Genomic DNA, 15,591 nt, shown 5'->3' on the forward strand with positions numbered 1-15,591 from the left:
AATTTCCTCCCAACTTTTCAATTCAAACAGACCCAGAACTAATTTTTTTTTTTGTGAAGGGATTCTAGGAACCAACCCACATCACTGCCAAAAAGCCTTCATTTTCAGATCTGGAACTTCCTAATGAAAAACTGTTGTCTTCATATATGACAGGGCAAACAACCTGGAAGCAAGTTAGCAGTAGGTAAGCCTCTCAATATTATTATGGAGAAATTAAACACAGCACTTTTTAATGTGTTTTTTAACCACTAAAATGAGAGCTAAAACAGAAACAGAATCAAAATGTAAAGACCAAGGATTTGTATTTGTCATTAATTTGGGAGGGTTAGGGGTAGAGAGGGAAAGACCTCAAACAAACCAGAATCTTCAGGGGTCATAGTTATGCAAAATGCAAGTCATATACAATGTATTTGTAAGTTTGGGACAGTCTTAAACATTAAAAAAGTTCATTATTTTATTACCTCCACTGCATCTTTTAAGTGTCCTGCCAGCAAGAAAAATGCTGCAGAATGTTCAAAACGCTGTTTGCCAAGCAAAGAAAAAGCATTCTTTAATGCTGCTTTACGCCATCTGTCCTCAGTAAAGTTGTTTCCAAAAAATTGTGTCATTTTAGTATCTTTTTGGGACCTGCATATTGAACATAATTGATAAAAGCATTATATATTTTACTAGGTGCATTACGCTCTTCATTTCCTCAGTTGCCAGCAGAATTTTACACACATCTTTTCAGTTTCATGCAGAGGCTCTCACCACACTGGGAGCATAGGAGGCTTCATATTTGGAAATAACAAAAACTTTAATAAATACAAAAACTAATTGTTCAGGTTAACTGAAAATACCAACACAGAAAAGCTCATTTTTCCCATGTGAGCTCTTAAGTGACAATGCAAACTACTTTTCAAAAAAGTTTACAACAATTAACTTTATATTATGAAATGCCAGTTTGAAAGAAAGACTTAATTCAGTTCTCTGAACTTAAGGTAAAATTCGTAACAAACACTTCTCTAGAAGATAGCCAGGTCGTTCCACAAACACCACAGGTAGTCTGCAGAAGTAAATCATAATTAAGCAATGATTGAAGTTACAGTATATTTGAGACTAAAACTCGAAGTATCTACCTTCAGAAATAACAACTAAATTACCTTAGTAAATACAAGAAGCTTAAAAACTACCCACTCAATGTAGTGACTAATTTAGAAATCAAATTTCTACTTTGAATGGTAATATTTGTGCTTCTTCTGGATTACCATCACATTCAACTTTTTTCCCAGAATTACACCAGACAGTATGAAACTCCATGTAAGAGCTTGCATGTCTCCTACCTGTATAATCCCCAGATCACAGCTTTCTTTTTCATTGCGAGGTAAAAAATGGCTGCATCAAGTGGATCATTGTTTCGCTGAAAGGCTGCTTTAGCCACCTGTGAAGACAGTTGAACAGCAAAGAAACAACCAAAATTTAACTCAATTTTAAATGGCATTCTTGTTGCTTCTGGTATCTCATGCCCCATGGTGTTTGGAAGTTCTCTTTAATACAGGATCCCCTCCTCTCACTATGAGTCTGATGTAAGAATGAAGATACCACAGCTTCAACCGCTTTTCTTCGATATTATTTGGCTAACACTTTTCCAGTTCTAGAAGCTTTTTAGCAGAACAGATGGGAATGCCTACCTCTGAAATCAGTTCCTCAACTCATAACAAAATTTATTCATTCGTTGCTCTAGTAATCAAAGGATAGATGGAGTCTTGAAGAACAGGCTGGCACCAATCACACAGGTGAAAAGTTGTTTACAGGAGATGACTTTTGGAGGTTGGAAAGGAAAAAGGGGTAAATGGCAGCAAGAATAGTCCAAGACCCATGTATGGTAACCTTAAATGCAGGCCCAAAATACTCAGAATTTTTTAAATGCAAGGCAGGTTAAGTTTCATAAAGTGATGATTAATCGATGAAGATTGAAGAAGTAAAAGTAGAGACATGCATTTTACCACTTTGTGCTTTGTAGTCAAAGTATCTTGTGCATGTCACTTTCTAGCTCAACACACTTGGCTTTTCCAAGAGCTTAAAACAAGTAATAATGAGGTTAGGCTTACTGCCGCATCTGTGATGATTAAAATACATATTTAAAAACACCACCACCACCACAAACCAAGCCAAAACAAAACAATAGACTTTGTTATCATGGACATGTATCTACTTGCAAGACAGATGTACAATATCTTAGTTGGACCCCACTTCCAATAGGTTTCTAAGGAGAAACTTTTTCTGTAACTTGTTTCCTAATTTTACTACAGAAAACAATTATATGCTCATTCTGTATCTTGAGCATCCACAATGAGCACTGTACACTGCCACCTTCCAAATGGAATACCTAAAAGCCCAAAATGTACTTCACACTGGAATTTGAAACCTAAAGTACTAAAAAAAGTTAAATAATAAAGTTCATATATATATGCAATAAACTATATGTACAGAAAAATACAGCACAAAACATTCAGAAACACTGAACATACCTAAAAATTTAAAACCACATAAATAGAAAGTAAACAGAGGACAACTGTTGGAAAAAAGTTTGGTAATTTTGTTTCAGAATGCTATGATTACCTTTTCTATGCATTTCCGCAGGCTATGGATATTTCGAACCCACCATCCTATACCCATAGCTCTGAGTTCTGACCATGTTGGATCTCCTTTCTGCACTGCAGGGAGCATGCTCAGTAGTTCTTCTTCTGCCACTGAATGAAACGCCCAGGCAAAATGACTAGTAGATAAGCCTACATAATAAGCCATTAAAAAAGAAAAAAAAAAAGATTCACTAATAAAATAATCCAGAATCTGAAGTCAAAGGGGTTGGAAAGGGAGAAGGGAAGAAGGTCAAATTGTTTATTTTGGATTGCTAAGTGCACTGCTGATGAGGCAACAGACATTTAAGAGTACTTGTAAGCATTGCATATCAAATACTCAAGAAAGCTCATACAGATGAAAACACTTTTTTTCACCTGCAAACTCTTTATGTAAGTTTGCAAAGAACCGAGTTACTGACAGAAGCTCAAAATATACTTATAGTGGGTGGCATTAAGATTAGCCATGATACGAAATGCAACATACTGGTTAAACTTTTTAAAGTTTTGAAAGGTAGGTTCACTATTTTGACTTGGATTAGAAAATGCAAAGTTTCAGATAATCACAGTACAGAACAGGTTTGAGGATAGACATACAAAATGAAACTGGAATAAAAAAAAAATCACATGAGGAAGACAGCAATTACTAAGTAGCAGCACAGCTGGCTATATGTAATTGCAACTCTAGTGAGGGCCAGGAGATGCTTCCTTGCACAGAGGCACACTCTGCTGCACCTCTGCAGATGCGTTGGAGGCACTTTCTTTCACCAATTTCTGAGCTCAGCCAGAGCAGAAGTATCACAACGAAAATTATTCCATCAGAGAGCTAACTCAGCACTACTCTCCTGGTAGTCCTGGCAAATCCCTGATGCAGTTGAGGTGTGACAAGCCATAAGATTGGAAATGCCACCAGCTGTCATGATAACTAATGAAAGGCTAAAAAAGCAATCACAGCCAGTCCTGTATATTTGATTAGGCCTAATCAAATCCATCTCATTGTCTTCTGCAATCATCAGGTTGGAAATATTTAAAACTATACCAAAGAAAACTACTTGAAACAGCTCATGGGGTAATTACAGTAAGCATATGAAGAAACTCAGACTGTAAGATTTTTTTTTCCCAAAATATATCTTTTAAAAACTAAGTAAATACGTACTCTATTTTCTACTGCATTATTCCTGCAGAAGGTTATTGGAAAAACATGGTGCTAGAAGTACAGAAAAGCCAGTTCTTTTCATAGAATAGAATCATAAATGGTTTGTGTTGGAAAGGACCTTTTAAGGTCATCTAGTCCAACCCCCCTGCAATAAGCAGGGACATCTTTAACTAGATCAGGTTGCTCAGAGCCCTGTCCAACTTGACCTAGAATGCTTCCAGGGACGGGCAATAGAAAAAAATTAAAATGAAAAAACTGGGGTGGGGTGGGGTGGTGGGTGGAGATGACACACAGGACGACACACACCATTCAGTTCTAAGATTTCTACCTAAAATGAAACAGACATTTTCCGCTCTGGCATACATTCATATTGAACAATTTTTTTTATTTTTTTTTAAACCAACAAAGTAACTCCTTGATTCTGCTGAGGCATGTCAACAGCACAGCAACTGCGTGTACAGCTACGTCACTAAGATTCACCTCATCTAGGAAAACACATCAGTTACCTTGGTGAAGCAGTTGAGCTCGATGTACAGGAGGAAGTGAAGTTGTTAGAAACGTGTGAAGCCGAACAGCCAATAAAAATTTTAAGCCACACTCATCAAGAGTTTCTCCACCTGGAATTAAATATTTTTATACAAACTTTAGAGAAACTACTAAAATCAGCTATTGGGTGCCTCAACTGAAGAAATACTTTACAACCCTGTGACTACTAATGCTTTAAATTCATAAATACAATAGCATAATTCCTAATTCTTCCCTCCAAGGAAAAGTAAAGAGGAAAATTTCAAATATAAAAAGTTTTGAAGTCATTTGTTCTTAATGCAAAAAACAGAAAAAGTGCTCTCATATAAAAAAAATCCAAAACCTTATTTTTCAATTTCTCTACATAGTGCAACAAACTTTGTCCATTAAGAAAGTTTCCTCTTCAAAAATGAATTAGAAACAATTAAGGTAGGTGGACTGATGGACTAGCACTGGCATTAACAGTTAGTAATACAAAATTTTATTTTATGAAAGTCTGAAGTCTTGAAACTTTAGTTGAATAGCAAATACTGTGATGGTACAGTAAATAATACAGGTTATACTACGAAACAAAACTATGATATGCTTTCATAAGCCACAAAAATATTCCAAAATAGAAAAAACTCCCCAAAAATATTTTAAAGCACAGAAGTACACTTAACTTGGAAGAAACAGCTTACCCTGATTTCTGTCTCTGCTCTCTCCAATGTCAGTACTTGTAGTAGCAATTGTATCTGCCAACGCCATCAATGACATTTGCTCCATCCTTGTCAGACCTGGCAAGCTTGAATGAAGCAGGTGACGAGAAAGAACCTGAGCATGCTCTGGTCCAAAGAAAGTTGGGCTGTATTGAGAAAGATCAATGACTTTTGGTTTCGAACTGTCTTCATCTGCATCAAATGTAACAAATTCATCTGCACTTAGAACAGTATTTTGAAAGAGATCTTCATAATTGTCATTAGACATATCTTTTTTATTTTGACTATTAGACTTCTCTGAAGAGGTATGAGATGAATCGTCATCAGCAGCAAGCAGAGCGTACAAAGGCAATGGTGGAACAGAGTCTATTTCGATATAGTCTGTCGTCTCAGTTTTGCTGAACGTTTTGGGATCTCTTGAAGTACTTCCACTAGCACTGATGGTCAGAGATCTAAGCCTCTTATCATGATTAGGTTCAGATTCATTTATAGCAACAACTTCTCCAGCAATGCACTTCACCAGATGGGACAGAATGGCTTTTGCTCTACGTACTTTACCAAGATCCATGAGTTCCAACAGCTGATAAGGATGATACTGAGGTAAAGTGGGAGATAATGTATGAGCTGCTTCAAAAAGACCAGAATCTTCCATTTCCGTAGACAGATCACAGGCAGATCTTTTCCCACTAAGCTTCTGTGCAAGGCTGGTCATAGATCTGGTCAAGGTTCGCTTTGGTGGATGCAGACCTGAGGCGGCTGACTGGCTCTGTTTCATTGAGCTAGCTATACACGGCATACTTCCACTGTAAGAACCGGTACTAACTAGTTCCTGCTTGGAAGGAGATTGCCACTGGGAATAAACATGCATTTCACAATCCATTCCAACTACAAGAATGCCATCACGCACCCAGGACAAAGAGACTGGGAAAGGAGGTGACCCCTCTACAGATGAAACCAAGTCAACGCAACGTAGCAGAACAAACCTACAAAGGGTTGTAGCCTTCGTACTGCCACTATGGGAGATTGCTGCAATCTCCTTACCATTTTGTTCTTGCATTTTCCCAGAAAGCTGACCAAACATATAAAGTTTTGATCCAATTCCTACTGTTAGAATATGTGAACCATCTTCCCTAGACATCCAGTCTAAGTGCACCAAGTGCTTAGTGCTAGCCATAATATTTCCACCATGAGACAAAGAAATGTCCTGTCGGTTATATGCCACTAAATTACTATCAATACTAACACCAGAGTCTAACATGGTGCCTATCTCATCTAAATGAAGAGTCTGTTCTAGAATCCAAGAAGAACCCCCTGTAGATTCACATTCAAAAATACTAACATGCATTATAAAATCTTGAGAAAGATGACTATTTTTAGATGTTACCTGCTTGTATGCTACTGCTAATCTGTTCGTGTGTGCACAGCTAACTTCAGTTGGCCTTCCTGGAACATTAATAGCACTACTACTAAGAAGTCCATCCTCAATCAGTAACGGCCATTCCTCCCATAAATATGTAACATCACTATGTGCTCTATATTCTGGCATAGAAGCAGCTGATGATTCAGTGGTAACTCTGCATCTCCAGAATCGAACTTTTCCATCAGAGCATGAAGTAGCCAGCAGATATGGTGCACGACAAACAGGATATATGGAAGAAGAACTCAGATGTCCTAAAATTAAATAAAATACACTTTTACAGGGGAAAGTATTAAAAAACAAGTGAAAAAGTAAAGTTGTTATTGTTCAGCTATAGTTTTATTATTCCAAAACAAACAAACAAAAATTAGCGTTTTCTCACAAAGAGGACTGTTCGCAGGGTCTCTCAATGGAGACGTGAGAAGAACACTGAAACCATTCTACCCGTTGTTTCCATTTCATGCTCTAGGGAACAGTCAAATTATGTAATTTAGACATGAATATTAATATCTATCATCTCTCCCATCAAACAAGTATTTCCCATTTAGATATCTAAAAATCTTCATAAAATATTTTTTGAAAGATTACAGATAGAAGCCTTAGAATTTAAGTATAGATCCCACATAAAACTTCATGCATGACTGCAAAACCAAAACTGTGTTCCTATAATTCCTTTTATTGCAAGAACTTGGAATTCAATAAATACTATATTTTAAATAAAAGCTTTATTTTAGTATTTGTTCCCAGATCGAGTTATAAAGTCAGGGGAGCAAGTTTTAGCAAAACTTTTGGATCCCCCTACAGACATTTTAACTTTAACAACAAATACCAAACTTCCTATTATTTTGTTTCCATTTTAAGACCAAAGTCAGAAAGGCAAGAATTCCTCACTCTGTTCTTTCTAAAAAATTACAAACCTGCTGATGGCTTTACACTTATTATCTCTACTCCTTCTGGCAAATTCAACTCTTGACTATACACCATTTTGGAAGACAGAGTAAGCCAGCTGGTGCTCTGAAGGTTTGCTCTACAGGCCTGATATTTTTGAATGAAAGGTGACTGGATCTTCTCTGGATCTGGTGAAGAGTACAATTCTTCTGTTTGTGTTGCTGCTTCAGGTGTACTTGAATCTATCTTTTCATCTAAAAAAAGTTTGCATTGTTAATCTTAAAAAGTCAATGACTTTTTAACCTAAAGAAGTAATTTTACTCACCTTAAAAGTTCCAAAAAATACAGACAAAACATGACTTAAAATTTTACTTCCATCTTACTGAAATCTGATTCCTTCAGATTTAAGGAGAAATGCTAGCATACCTCAGATTAAATACTTCTGAAATTCTATAACTGTTGAGAAGTTTTAGCTTTAAACTCTTCAGACTTAAAACAATCAAACTGTAACCAGAAACACCAAAACTGCAGATGAAAGAGGTATGTATGTGGTTATCCATAGAAATTAACGCTTCATGAAGCACAAAATACCTGCAGCTAGATAAAATTAAATTAAGACCTCTATGTCTTACCTTACAAATTGGGGAAAGGTATTTTTCAGAAAAGTTTTGTTAGTATTTGCTTAAAATGTAGTATCTCTGAGATTATGTGATACAATCGCTTCAATACTTCTTTTTCATTAAAATGCAACAGTTGAAGTATGAATTTGATGGATTTGGAACATGAAAATTGCCAACTGCTTTGTTGGCCAAGGCTTTTCAATTGGGTTGAAAAGCCTTATCAGTAATGTCCTCATCGCATAAGTAGATCAGAAAATTTGGATCTTTAGCCTTCTTACGAATTAATAAACTAATTGCAATAAACTAATTGCAATAATACTTAAAATTTTAACTGAAGAAATTCTGCCTTTGAAAGCAACAGTAAGACAAATACCATTTGGTTTAAATGACAGAAACATGCATTATAACAGATTCTTCTAGTATGTGGTGAATGCTTGATTTATTTTTTTCTTAAAATCTTTAAATACTAACACAAAACTACTTAAGTGTATCTTAGCTTACTTAAAAACTTTCCTAGCTTTTGTGGTAGTTTGGTGGTCTGAAAGAGAACCAGTGGATTTCAGAACTTCAAAATTGTTTGTAATTGTAATTATATCCCTGATGTTTAGGTGCTTCAGACTATGGTCCAATTTAGAACTTATATGTAAACTCAAAAATTGCAGAACAAAAACTTCTGAGAAGCAAAATATCTTAACTGTTAGGCTGTACACCAAACTACAGGCTCAGGCTGAACTCAAAAGCTTCAGCATTCTGAAGATTAAGAAATAATCACAAAAGGATAGGTTGTGAAAGACTGGAATCAAAGAATTGCAGATTCTTTTCAACAAGCTGAAATATAATTTAGAATATGCTGAATAGCAGATATATTCACAAGATATTGACTTTTTTTTAAACAGAAAACTACAAGAAAGAGGGCTTACCTACTGAGACAGGAATTGACTTCAAATGTAAATGCCACATATGTAGTAATGAATGGTTTTGCATATACTCTATTACTATCAAGTAGAATTTTTCAGAGAATCCATTCTGCTGGTTTCCTGATGAAATTCAGAATAGGAAGATCTTAGGGGTTATTCACCTGAAAGCAGAACTAAACTTTGCTGGCTAGCAAATAATCGTATTACGCTATTGCGAACTAATACAGAAATGCAATGGTCTGACTACATCCAAGACTGTTACATCGGTTTTCTTAGTATTTTGTCACAAGCAAGAACCTCTACAATTATAGGTACATACGTGAAGAACTGTCAAGTGTTTTCTTTTAGAGAGGACAACGTATTTGCCTGAATTTGCTGTGTTTAAGGTTAAATTCCAGAACGTACTCCCAGCTCTACACCTTTGTCTTTTACAGTGTCTTAGCTATATGTTCCTGGCAACATTAACAGTTAAGAGAGTGAGCTAGACAGAGGTTTGGCCTTTAATATACAAAAAGTATCAAGCTACATCTAGAGAATAAATGCCATGTCAACAGTTGGGAAAGTCACAGCCTGGTCTAATGGACAGGCTCATCAATCACAACCCAGCCAGACCAACTAAATACTCTGAAATGCACCAGGGGTACAATGCTCCTTCCTAATAAATTATTTGCTGTGGTTTCACTCTGAGAAAAGACGACACAAGTTATAATATCAGTAGGAGCCCATTTCTGGAGAGTGCACTGAGCCATTTTCCTTCCTCAGCACCAAAGTAAACCCATTAGGGCCTGTCCTGGTTTCAGCTGGAATAGAGTTAATTTCCTTTGTAGAAGCTGGTATGACACTATGCTTTGGATTTGGGATGAGAAAATGTTGATAATGTGCTGATATTTTGGGTTGTTGCTAAGCAGTCAAGGACTGTCTGGTTTTCATGCTGGGCTGCCAGCGAGCAGGCTGGGGATGCACGGGGAGCTGGGAGGGGACACAGCCAGGACAGCTGGCCCAGGCTGGCCAAAGAGATATTCCACACCATATGACATCATGCTCAGTATATAAACCTGGGGCAAAGGAGGGGGAAAGGGGACATTTGAAGTTATGGCATCTGTCTTCCCAAGAAACCATTATGCGTGCTGGAGCCCTGCTTCCCTGGAGATGGCTGAACCCCTGCCTGCCCATGGGGAGTGGGGAATGGATTCCTGGTTTTGCTTTGCTTGTGTGTGCGGCTTTTGCTTTACTTATTAAGCTGTCTTTATCTCAAACCATGTTTGCTCACTTTTATTCTTCTGATTCTCTCCTCTGTCCCACCATGGGGGAGTGAGCGAGCAGCTGCGTGGGGCTAAGTTGCTGTATGGGGTTAAACCACAACAGAGCCAAGAAGGAATAGTTAGTTTAGTGACCATCTTTCCTGCATGATTCTTTCTTTACATGTGCATCTACATAAAACTCCATGAAGAATAAGCTGTATTTGCCCTGTGGGTTTGACCTTGGGTTGCTTATGTTACTATACAAAAATGCAAGTGAATTCATTCTTTTTTAAAAAGCAATGAGCTAAACACAATGCTTTATTAAAAAGGAAAGCATTGGGGTTTTTAAAACTAAAGAGCTTTACAGTACTACAAAATACTTTCAAATTAGAATGTATGCAAATCCTATGCTTCTAATTTACAGTTTTTCAGAGTCCAGTTAGCCCAGTTTCTGACACTGCAGCAATCCATACAGACCTTCAGAACATGTACAGATGTATAAACAGTTGTCCCTTTCTACGATCAAATAGCTTCTTGTATTTCTTAAGTCCTTTCTATATATCACACTCAAGTTGCGAACGTGCAACAAACTTACGCTGTAGAGTAACACTTCTTTTTATTCTCTATTTTGTTCCTAATTTTCAGTACCCCATTTGTGGTTTTTTGATCTCCACTGAGAGTTGGGTTGACATTTTCATACATCACCTCTATTATTCCAAATCTCTTTCTTGACTAGAAACACCTAATTCAGACTTAATTCAGACTTAATCGCTATGTATATACAGTTTAGATAATACTTCCCTCAGTGTCTCCCTTTTCTTCTAACAAAAATAAATTTTGTGCACCAAGTTATTATGCAACATTTGGACACCATTCCACAAATTTGCTTCCTTTTACTCAGCATTCCCTTTACTACTGCAGATGACTTGGTATGACAAAGTTTACTCTGACCCTGTTTTCCCACATTATTTCGCTGGAACAGAACAAAACAAAACCGACATGCCTATGTAACACAAACACTGATCCACTCTAAGGAAGTGGATTTATTCCAGATCTGCCCCAAGACCTACAAATCCACACACTACTCTTAGTATTGTATTTTATAGTTGTGTTTTGGGGGATTTGTTTGGCCTGTCATTTATTATACTATGCAAAGCCTATTTAGCTGATGTATAGGATGAATCAGTATTTAGCTGATGTAGAGGATGAACGTCCATCATGAAAGGATGCAATTAAGATTTGTCTATGTCATATACCTTGCAGCTACAGGCTCTACATTTAAAACATTTAAAACCCTTTCCCCCTCATGTAGGAGAGGTATCAGCAATGGAATGTTTAATATAGTACATGACAGGTATCTCATGGTTTAAGCTACTTTATCTGAAATTTGGTTGCACACTACTCTTAAAGGAAGAGAAACACTCATGAGTTTTATTAGACTAGATTTTTTTCTTTGGTATATAAAGATCTCAAATAAAGTAAGGTATTTGACCTTAAAGTGGTAAAAGCTATGTCACAAGTTCTGTTTCCTCTGTAGAATGATAAATATAATACTTTGTCTTCAATGTTATGTGAAAAAGAACTAGTTACCAGAGTCTGATAAATTGTTCTTTTCTTCAGATGTTTCCTTCTCCTGGTTATTTAAAATGAAGTCTTCTTGAAAAACATGGAATAACTGTGTTTTCCTGCCATGCTAAGAAAGTAAAAACACACACAAGAAGTGAACATCATGGAGTATGCTGTTTAAGATTGCTCTCTAAGATGGAAGCTTTTAACTTGGTAAGTTATACACATCAATGAAAGTTTTCAAGAAAATGCACCTTCATTACATTCTTTTCATTTACAGGTACTATTAAACCAAAGCAAGTATATGTCAGAATCAATATTTAAATACTTACTCTTTACTTGACAGAGAGCTACAGGTATAGCCTCTGTTAGTAACACTTTTTAAACAAGCTAATTATGGTATAAAATGAGTACAGAAAAAAAACTTACAAGTTCTGTGATAGCATCCAGTTCAATGATACATCCTGGGCGAGCTGTAGATTGCTGACTTATGATGTTAAAAACTTCACCAACATATTTCTGTTTAAAAAGAGTCGGGGGATGGTCTTGTTAACTCAGTTTTGTGCATTTCCGTGGCTAGGTAGATGCAAACATCAGCCACCATTAACTAAGTCATTAAATATACACTCATTGCAATCCACCAAGAACACGGGTAACATTCCCAGTTTTTTCAAAAGCCACATTGTTTTCAATGGCTGAAAAGTGACAAGAACATCTGGAAAGCCTGGCTTAAACCTGGCAATAAAGCGGTTTATTGTCCTTCCCCCAAGATGCATTGTCATCTCAATTTTTCCTTAGGATTGACAGTGCACACGCACAGTTTGTTATTACTCCTTGTAGTGCAAGCGTTTCAGAACTATTTCCCAACTAAACACTGACTTGCCTCAATATGCAGAGTTTGATATTAAATGGCATGCAGTACAGCTACAGTGCTAACAAGTTTTACCATATCTGTTTTAACAAGCAGAGCTAAACTACCATAATCTGTTAAATCCTCAGCAAACAGCTTAGTCCGTTACCAACTAGTCTGAAACTAATGCTACTGAATGAAGTTCCAACCTCCAAAGAATTGAGACAGCTTTTCACTTACAGAAATTTGTGGATTGGAGAGCTCACACAAAAGTTTCTTAGCATCTATTACAGCTTGATATAATCTCAAATGCTGTCCGTCACTAGCCACAAAGCAGGCACTTGGAGAATTACAGTATGCACCTAAAAAATAAGAATGCAAAAAGTGCTCAAACATTCAAGCACCAACTTACTTTTTTTTTTTTTTGAAAGAGGCAATTATGAAGTTATGAAAGCAAACAATATAACATGAGAAAAATGCTCTTGTTAATTTCTGTTGACAAGCAAGAACTACAAAGTTTAACACTGCAATCAGCAACCAAATGGAATTGATGAAAGGAAATGGGAATACCATTTGCAAACCAGAGCAAAATCTACCTCTACTTTTAAATGTTTAACATATTCTGAAGTATGCAGTAGCATCTAAGAACTTTACTGCACTACCTCCTAAAAGATAAAACACATAAAAGCCAGAATCACAGAATATTAAGGTTGGAAAAGGCTTTTAAGATCATCAAGTCCAACCATCAAGCCAACACCACCATGCCCACTAAACCGTATCCTGAAGCGCCACGTTCACATGTTTTTTGAATGCTTCCAATGATGGTTACTCCACCACCTCCCTGGGCAGCCTGTTCCAATACTTGACCACTCTCTCCGTAAAGAAATTTTTCCTAATATCTAATCTAAACCTCCCCTGGTGCAACTTGAGGCCGTCTCCTCTTCTCCCATGTAGCTAGTGATAGGATGAGAGACAAACACCCACCTCACCACAACCCCCTTTCAGGTAGTTATAGAGAGCAATAAGGTCTCCCCTCAGCCGCCTCTTCCCCACACTGAACAACCCCAGTTCCCCAGAAGGAACACAGCAATTCTTCACACAGAAATAAACAATTTCAAAGTATCAGCAGCTCGGTAATTTGTGAACTAAAGGACCGATGCTTAACATTTTTTCCAATGCATTCAAATATATCTACATTATCTATTTAATAGTATTATTAGGTTATATTACTTTTATTCTAGAACACTTCACAAATGAGAAAATGAAACTCACCAAGGCAATAGCTGGGTATAAGTGTGGGCAGCCATGCAACATTAGAAAAAGCTGAAACATGGAGAGAATTGATCCGAGCAAGTTCAGAAACTCCACCAGAAAAGGACAAAGGCCCAACAGGGTCAACTCTCCAAAGAATAAGTTCACTGTAAACTGCATTGGGATCCTGGGATGTTACATTTGCATTGCCTCTACTTTGAAGTCTTAGTGGTGACTCCTGAGACTTTAAAGAATCATTTGCCTGTTTTGCATTCTCAACATCTGGTGAAATTAGAGCATTGTGATGTGAAGTTGTAAGCAGCAGTGGTAACACTGAGTGGCAAGCCAAGTCATTAAGATGAAAACGGTGACCACAGTATCGGTATTTATGTGAAATACTGAGTACAGTTGAAAAAGCAGACTCCTCAGCAAAACTCACTAGCCACTGGTTCAATGACCCATCTGCATGTTTGGAAATCATCATAACATTGGGTGTGAAGATACTTAGTTTTAAACTATTGGTTGATTTGCTGTGTCCAGACGAGATAAGCATAGATGAAGATCGTGTAAGGCCAGGAGGCTTTTGTTTGCCTTGTTGAATAGCTAAGTCAACGTTTTTGGTACAAGCATACATCACTATACTTCTGCAAAGAGAGTTTGCATCACCCGTTGGAAATGCAACAGGAATTCGTGAGACAAATGACACCTGGAATTTTAAGAAAGAGAGAAAGAATAAGTATTGAAGGTATTTTCTCATCATACTTCTCACTGAATAACAATGCATAATCCAGAAAAAACTAAAGTACCTGCACCTGGCGAAACATGCCAGGCTGGTATTCATCTAGCCAGTCCACATGCCATACCAGCAGTGAACCATCCATAGGATGTATACTGAATAGCATGTCAGCATTTTTATTCCATTCAGAAAGTAGCACTTCAATCTCATGATCAATAATAGCAGAAGATAAAGGAACAAGACTTGAATTTGCAGTAGTTTTCTCATCACCCAGTTCCTTCTTTTCTTGGTTTCCTTTTTGTTCATCTCCATTTTCATCAACTTCTAGAACACAGAGAGAGATATATTGTATTCAAAAGCAGAAGTATAGCAAGCAGTGTTATTCAGGCACAAGAGCACCTTTCAGGCCTTTTATAAGCCACTCATACAAGCACACATTTAAAACAATGAAAATTTTAACCAGAAATCCTCTAGTGGACCTCAGTAAATGACTAACAAACCAAAGTAACTTATATTTTTTATAAATACTTTTAGTTTTCCCCATTTTATATAAATTTTTGCATGCCTAAGCAGAACAAAAGCAGCCATCTCTGAACTGTATGTATATAAATTAATTGACTATATTATGTTACAGAATAAAACTATTTAAATTACATGTGCTTTAATATATAAAAAAGTAAATCCTAAGGTTGCACCTGCTTCCTTAAAAATGTTAAAATAACACACTCTCATGCAAAGGACTCCAGGTAAGGCTGAGTAAGTAATATAGTTTTCAGCATAAATAACTCAATCTCTGGAACAACCATAAACAAATTCAGAATTTCTAGACACAGATTTTTAAAGTCACTTAGGTACTTCCAGCATAAGGGAAGGAAATGCACAGAAATGGTACTGTAATCTGTCTGTATCCATCCAGCTGGATGTTCGCATCCCGAGGGTAGTAGTCAATGGCTCAATGTTCAGATGGAGATCAGTGATGAGTGGTGGTTTCCCATCAATCATCACAAGGCCCTGAAGTCTCTTTTGATCTCTTCAGTCTCTTTTGACATCTTGATCAATGACATAGACAGGGGGATGAAGTGCACCATCAGCAAGTTTGCAGATGACA

General features: G+C 36.9%; 1 protein-coding gene across 1 annotated transcript in view; it reads right to left on the minus strand.

Moving 5' to 3' along the window:
* The window catches only part of DMXL1 (Dmx-like 1), a gene marked incomplete at both ends in the record, with an annotated part of 38,661 nt that extends 23,854 nt beyond the window's left edge, over positions 1 to 14,807 (minus strand). The window contains 12 exons of the mRNA XM_010287813.1: positions 462 to 627; positions 1,323 to 1,420; positions 2,602 to 2,771; positions 4,281 to 4,391; positions 4,980 to 6,668; positions 7,332 to 7,556; positions 8,843 to 8,959; positions 11,671 to 11,773; positions 12,076 to 12,165; positions 12,737 to 12,858; positions 13,769 to 14,453; positions 14,554 to 14,807. Coding sequence (XP_010286115.1) covers positions 462 to 627; positions 1,323 to 1,420; positions 2,602 to 2,771; positions 4,281 to 4,391; positions 4,980 to 6,668; positions 7,332 to 7,556; positions 8,843 to 8,959; positions 11,671 to 11,773; positions 12,076 to 12,165; positions 12,737 to 12,858; positions 13,769 to 14,453; positions 14,554 to 14,807 — 3,830 coding nt within the window. The remainder of the gene's footprint in view (positions 1 to 461; positions 628 to 1,322; positions 1,421 to 2,601; positions 2,772 to 4,280; positions 4,392 to 4,979; positions 6,669 to 7,331; positions 7,557 to 8,842; positions 8,960 to 11,670; positions 11,774 to 12,075; positions 12,166 to 12,736; positions 12,859 to 13,768; positions 14,454 to 14,553) is intronic.
* Positions 14,808 to 15,591: the final 784 nt, after the last annotated feature.

This window comes from Phaethon lepturus, unplaced genomic scaffold (genome assembly GCF_000687285.1).
Source record: "Phaethon lepturus isolate BGI_N335 unplaced genomic scaffold, ASM68728v1 scaffold29425, whole genome shotgun sequence".
NCBI lineage: Eukaryota > Metazoa > Chordata > Aves > Phaethontiformes > Phaethontidae > Phaethon > Phaethon lepturus.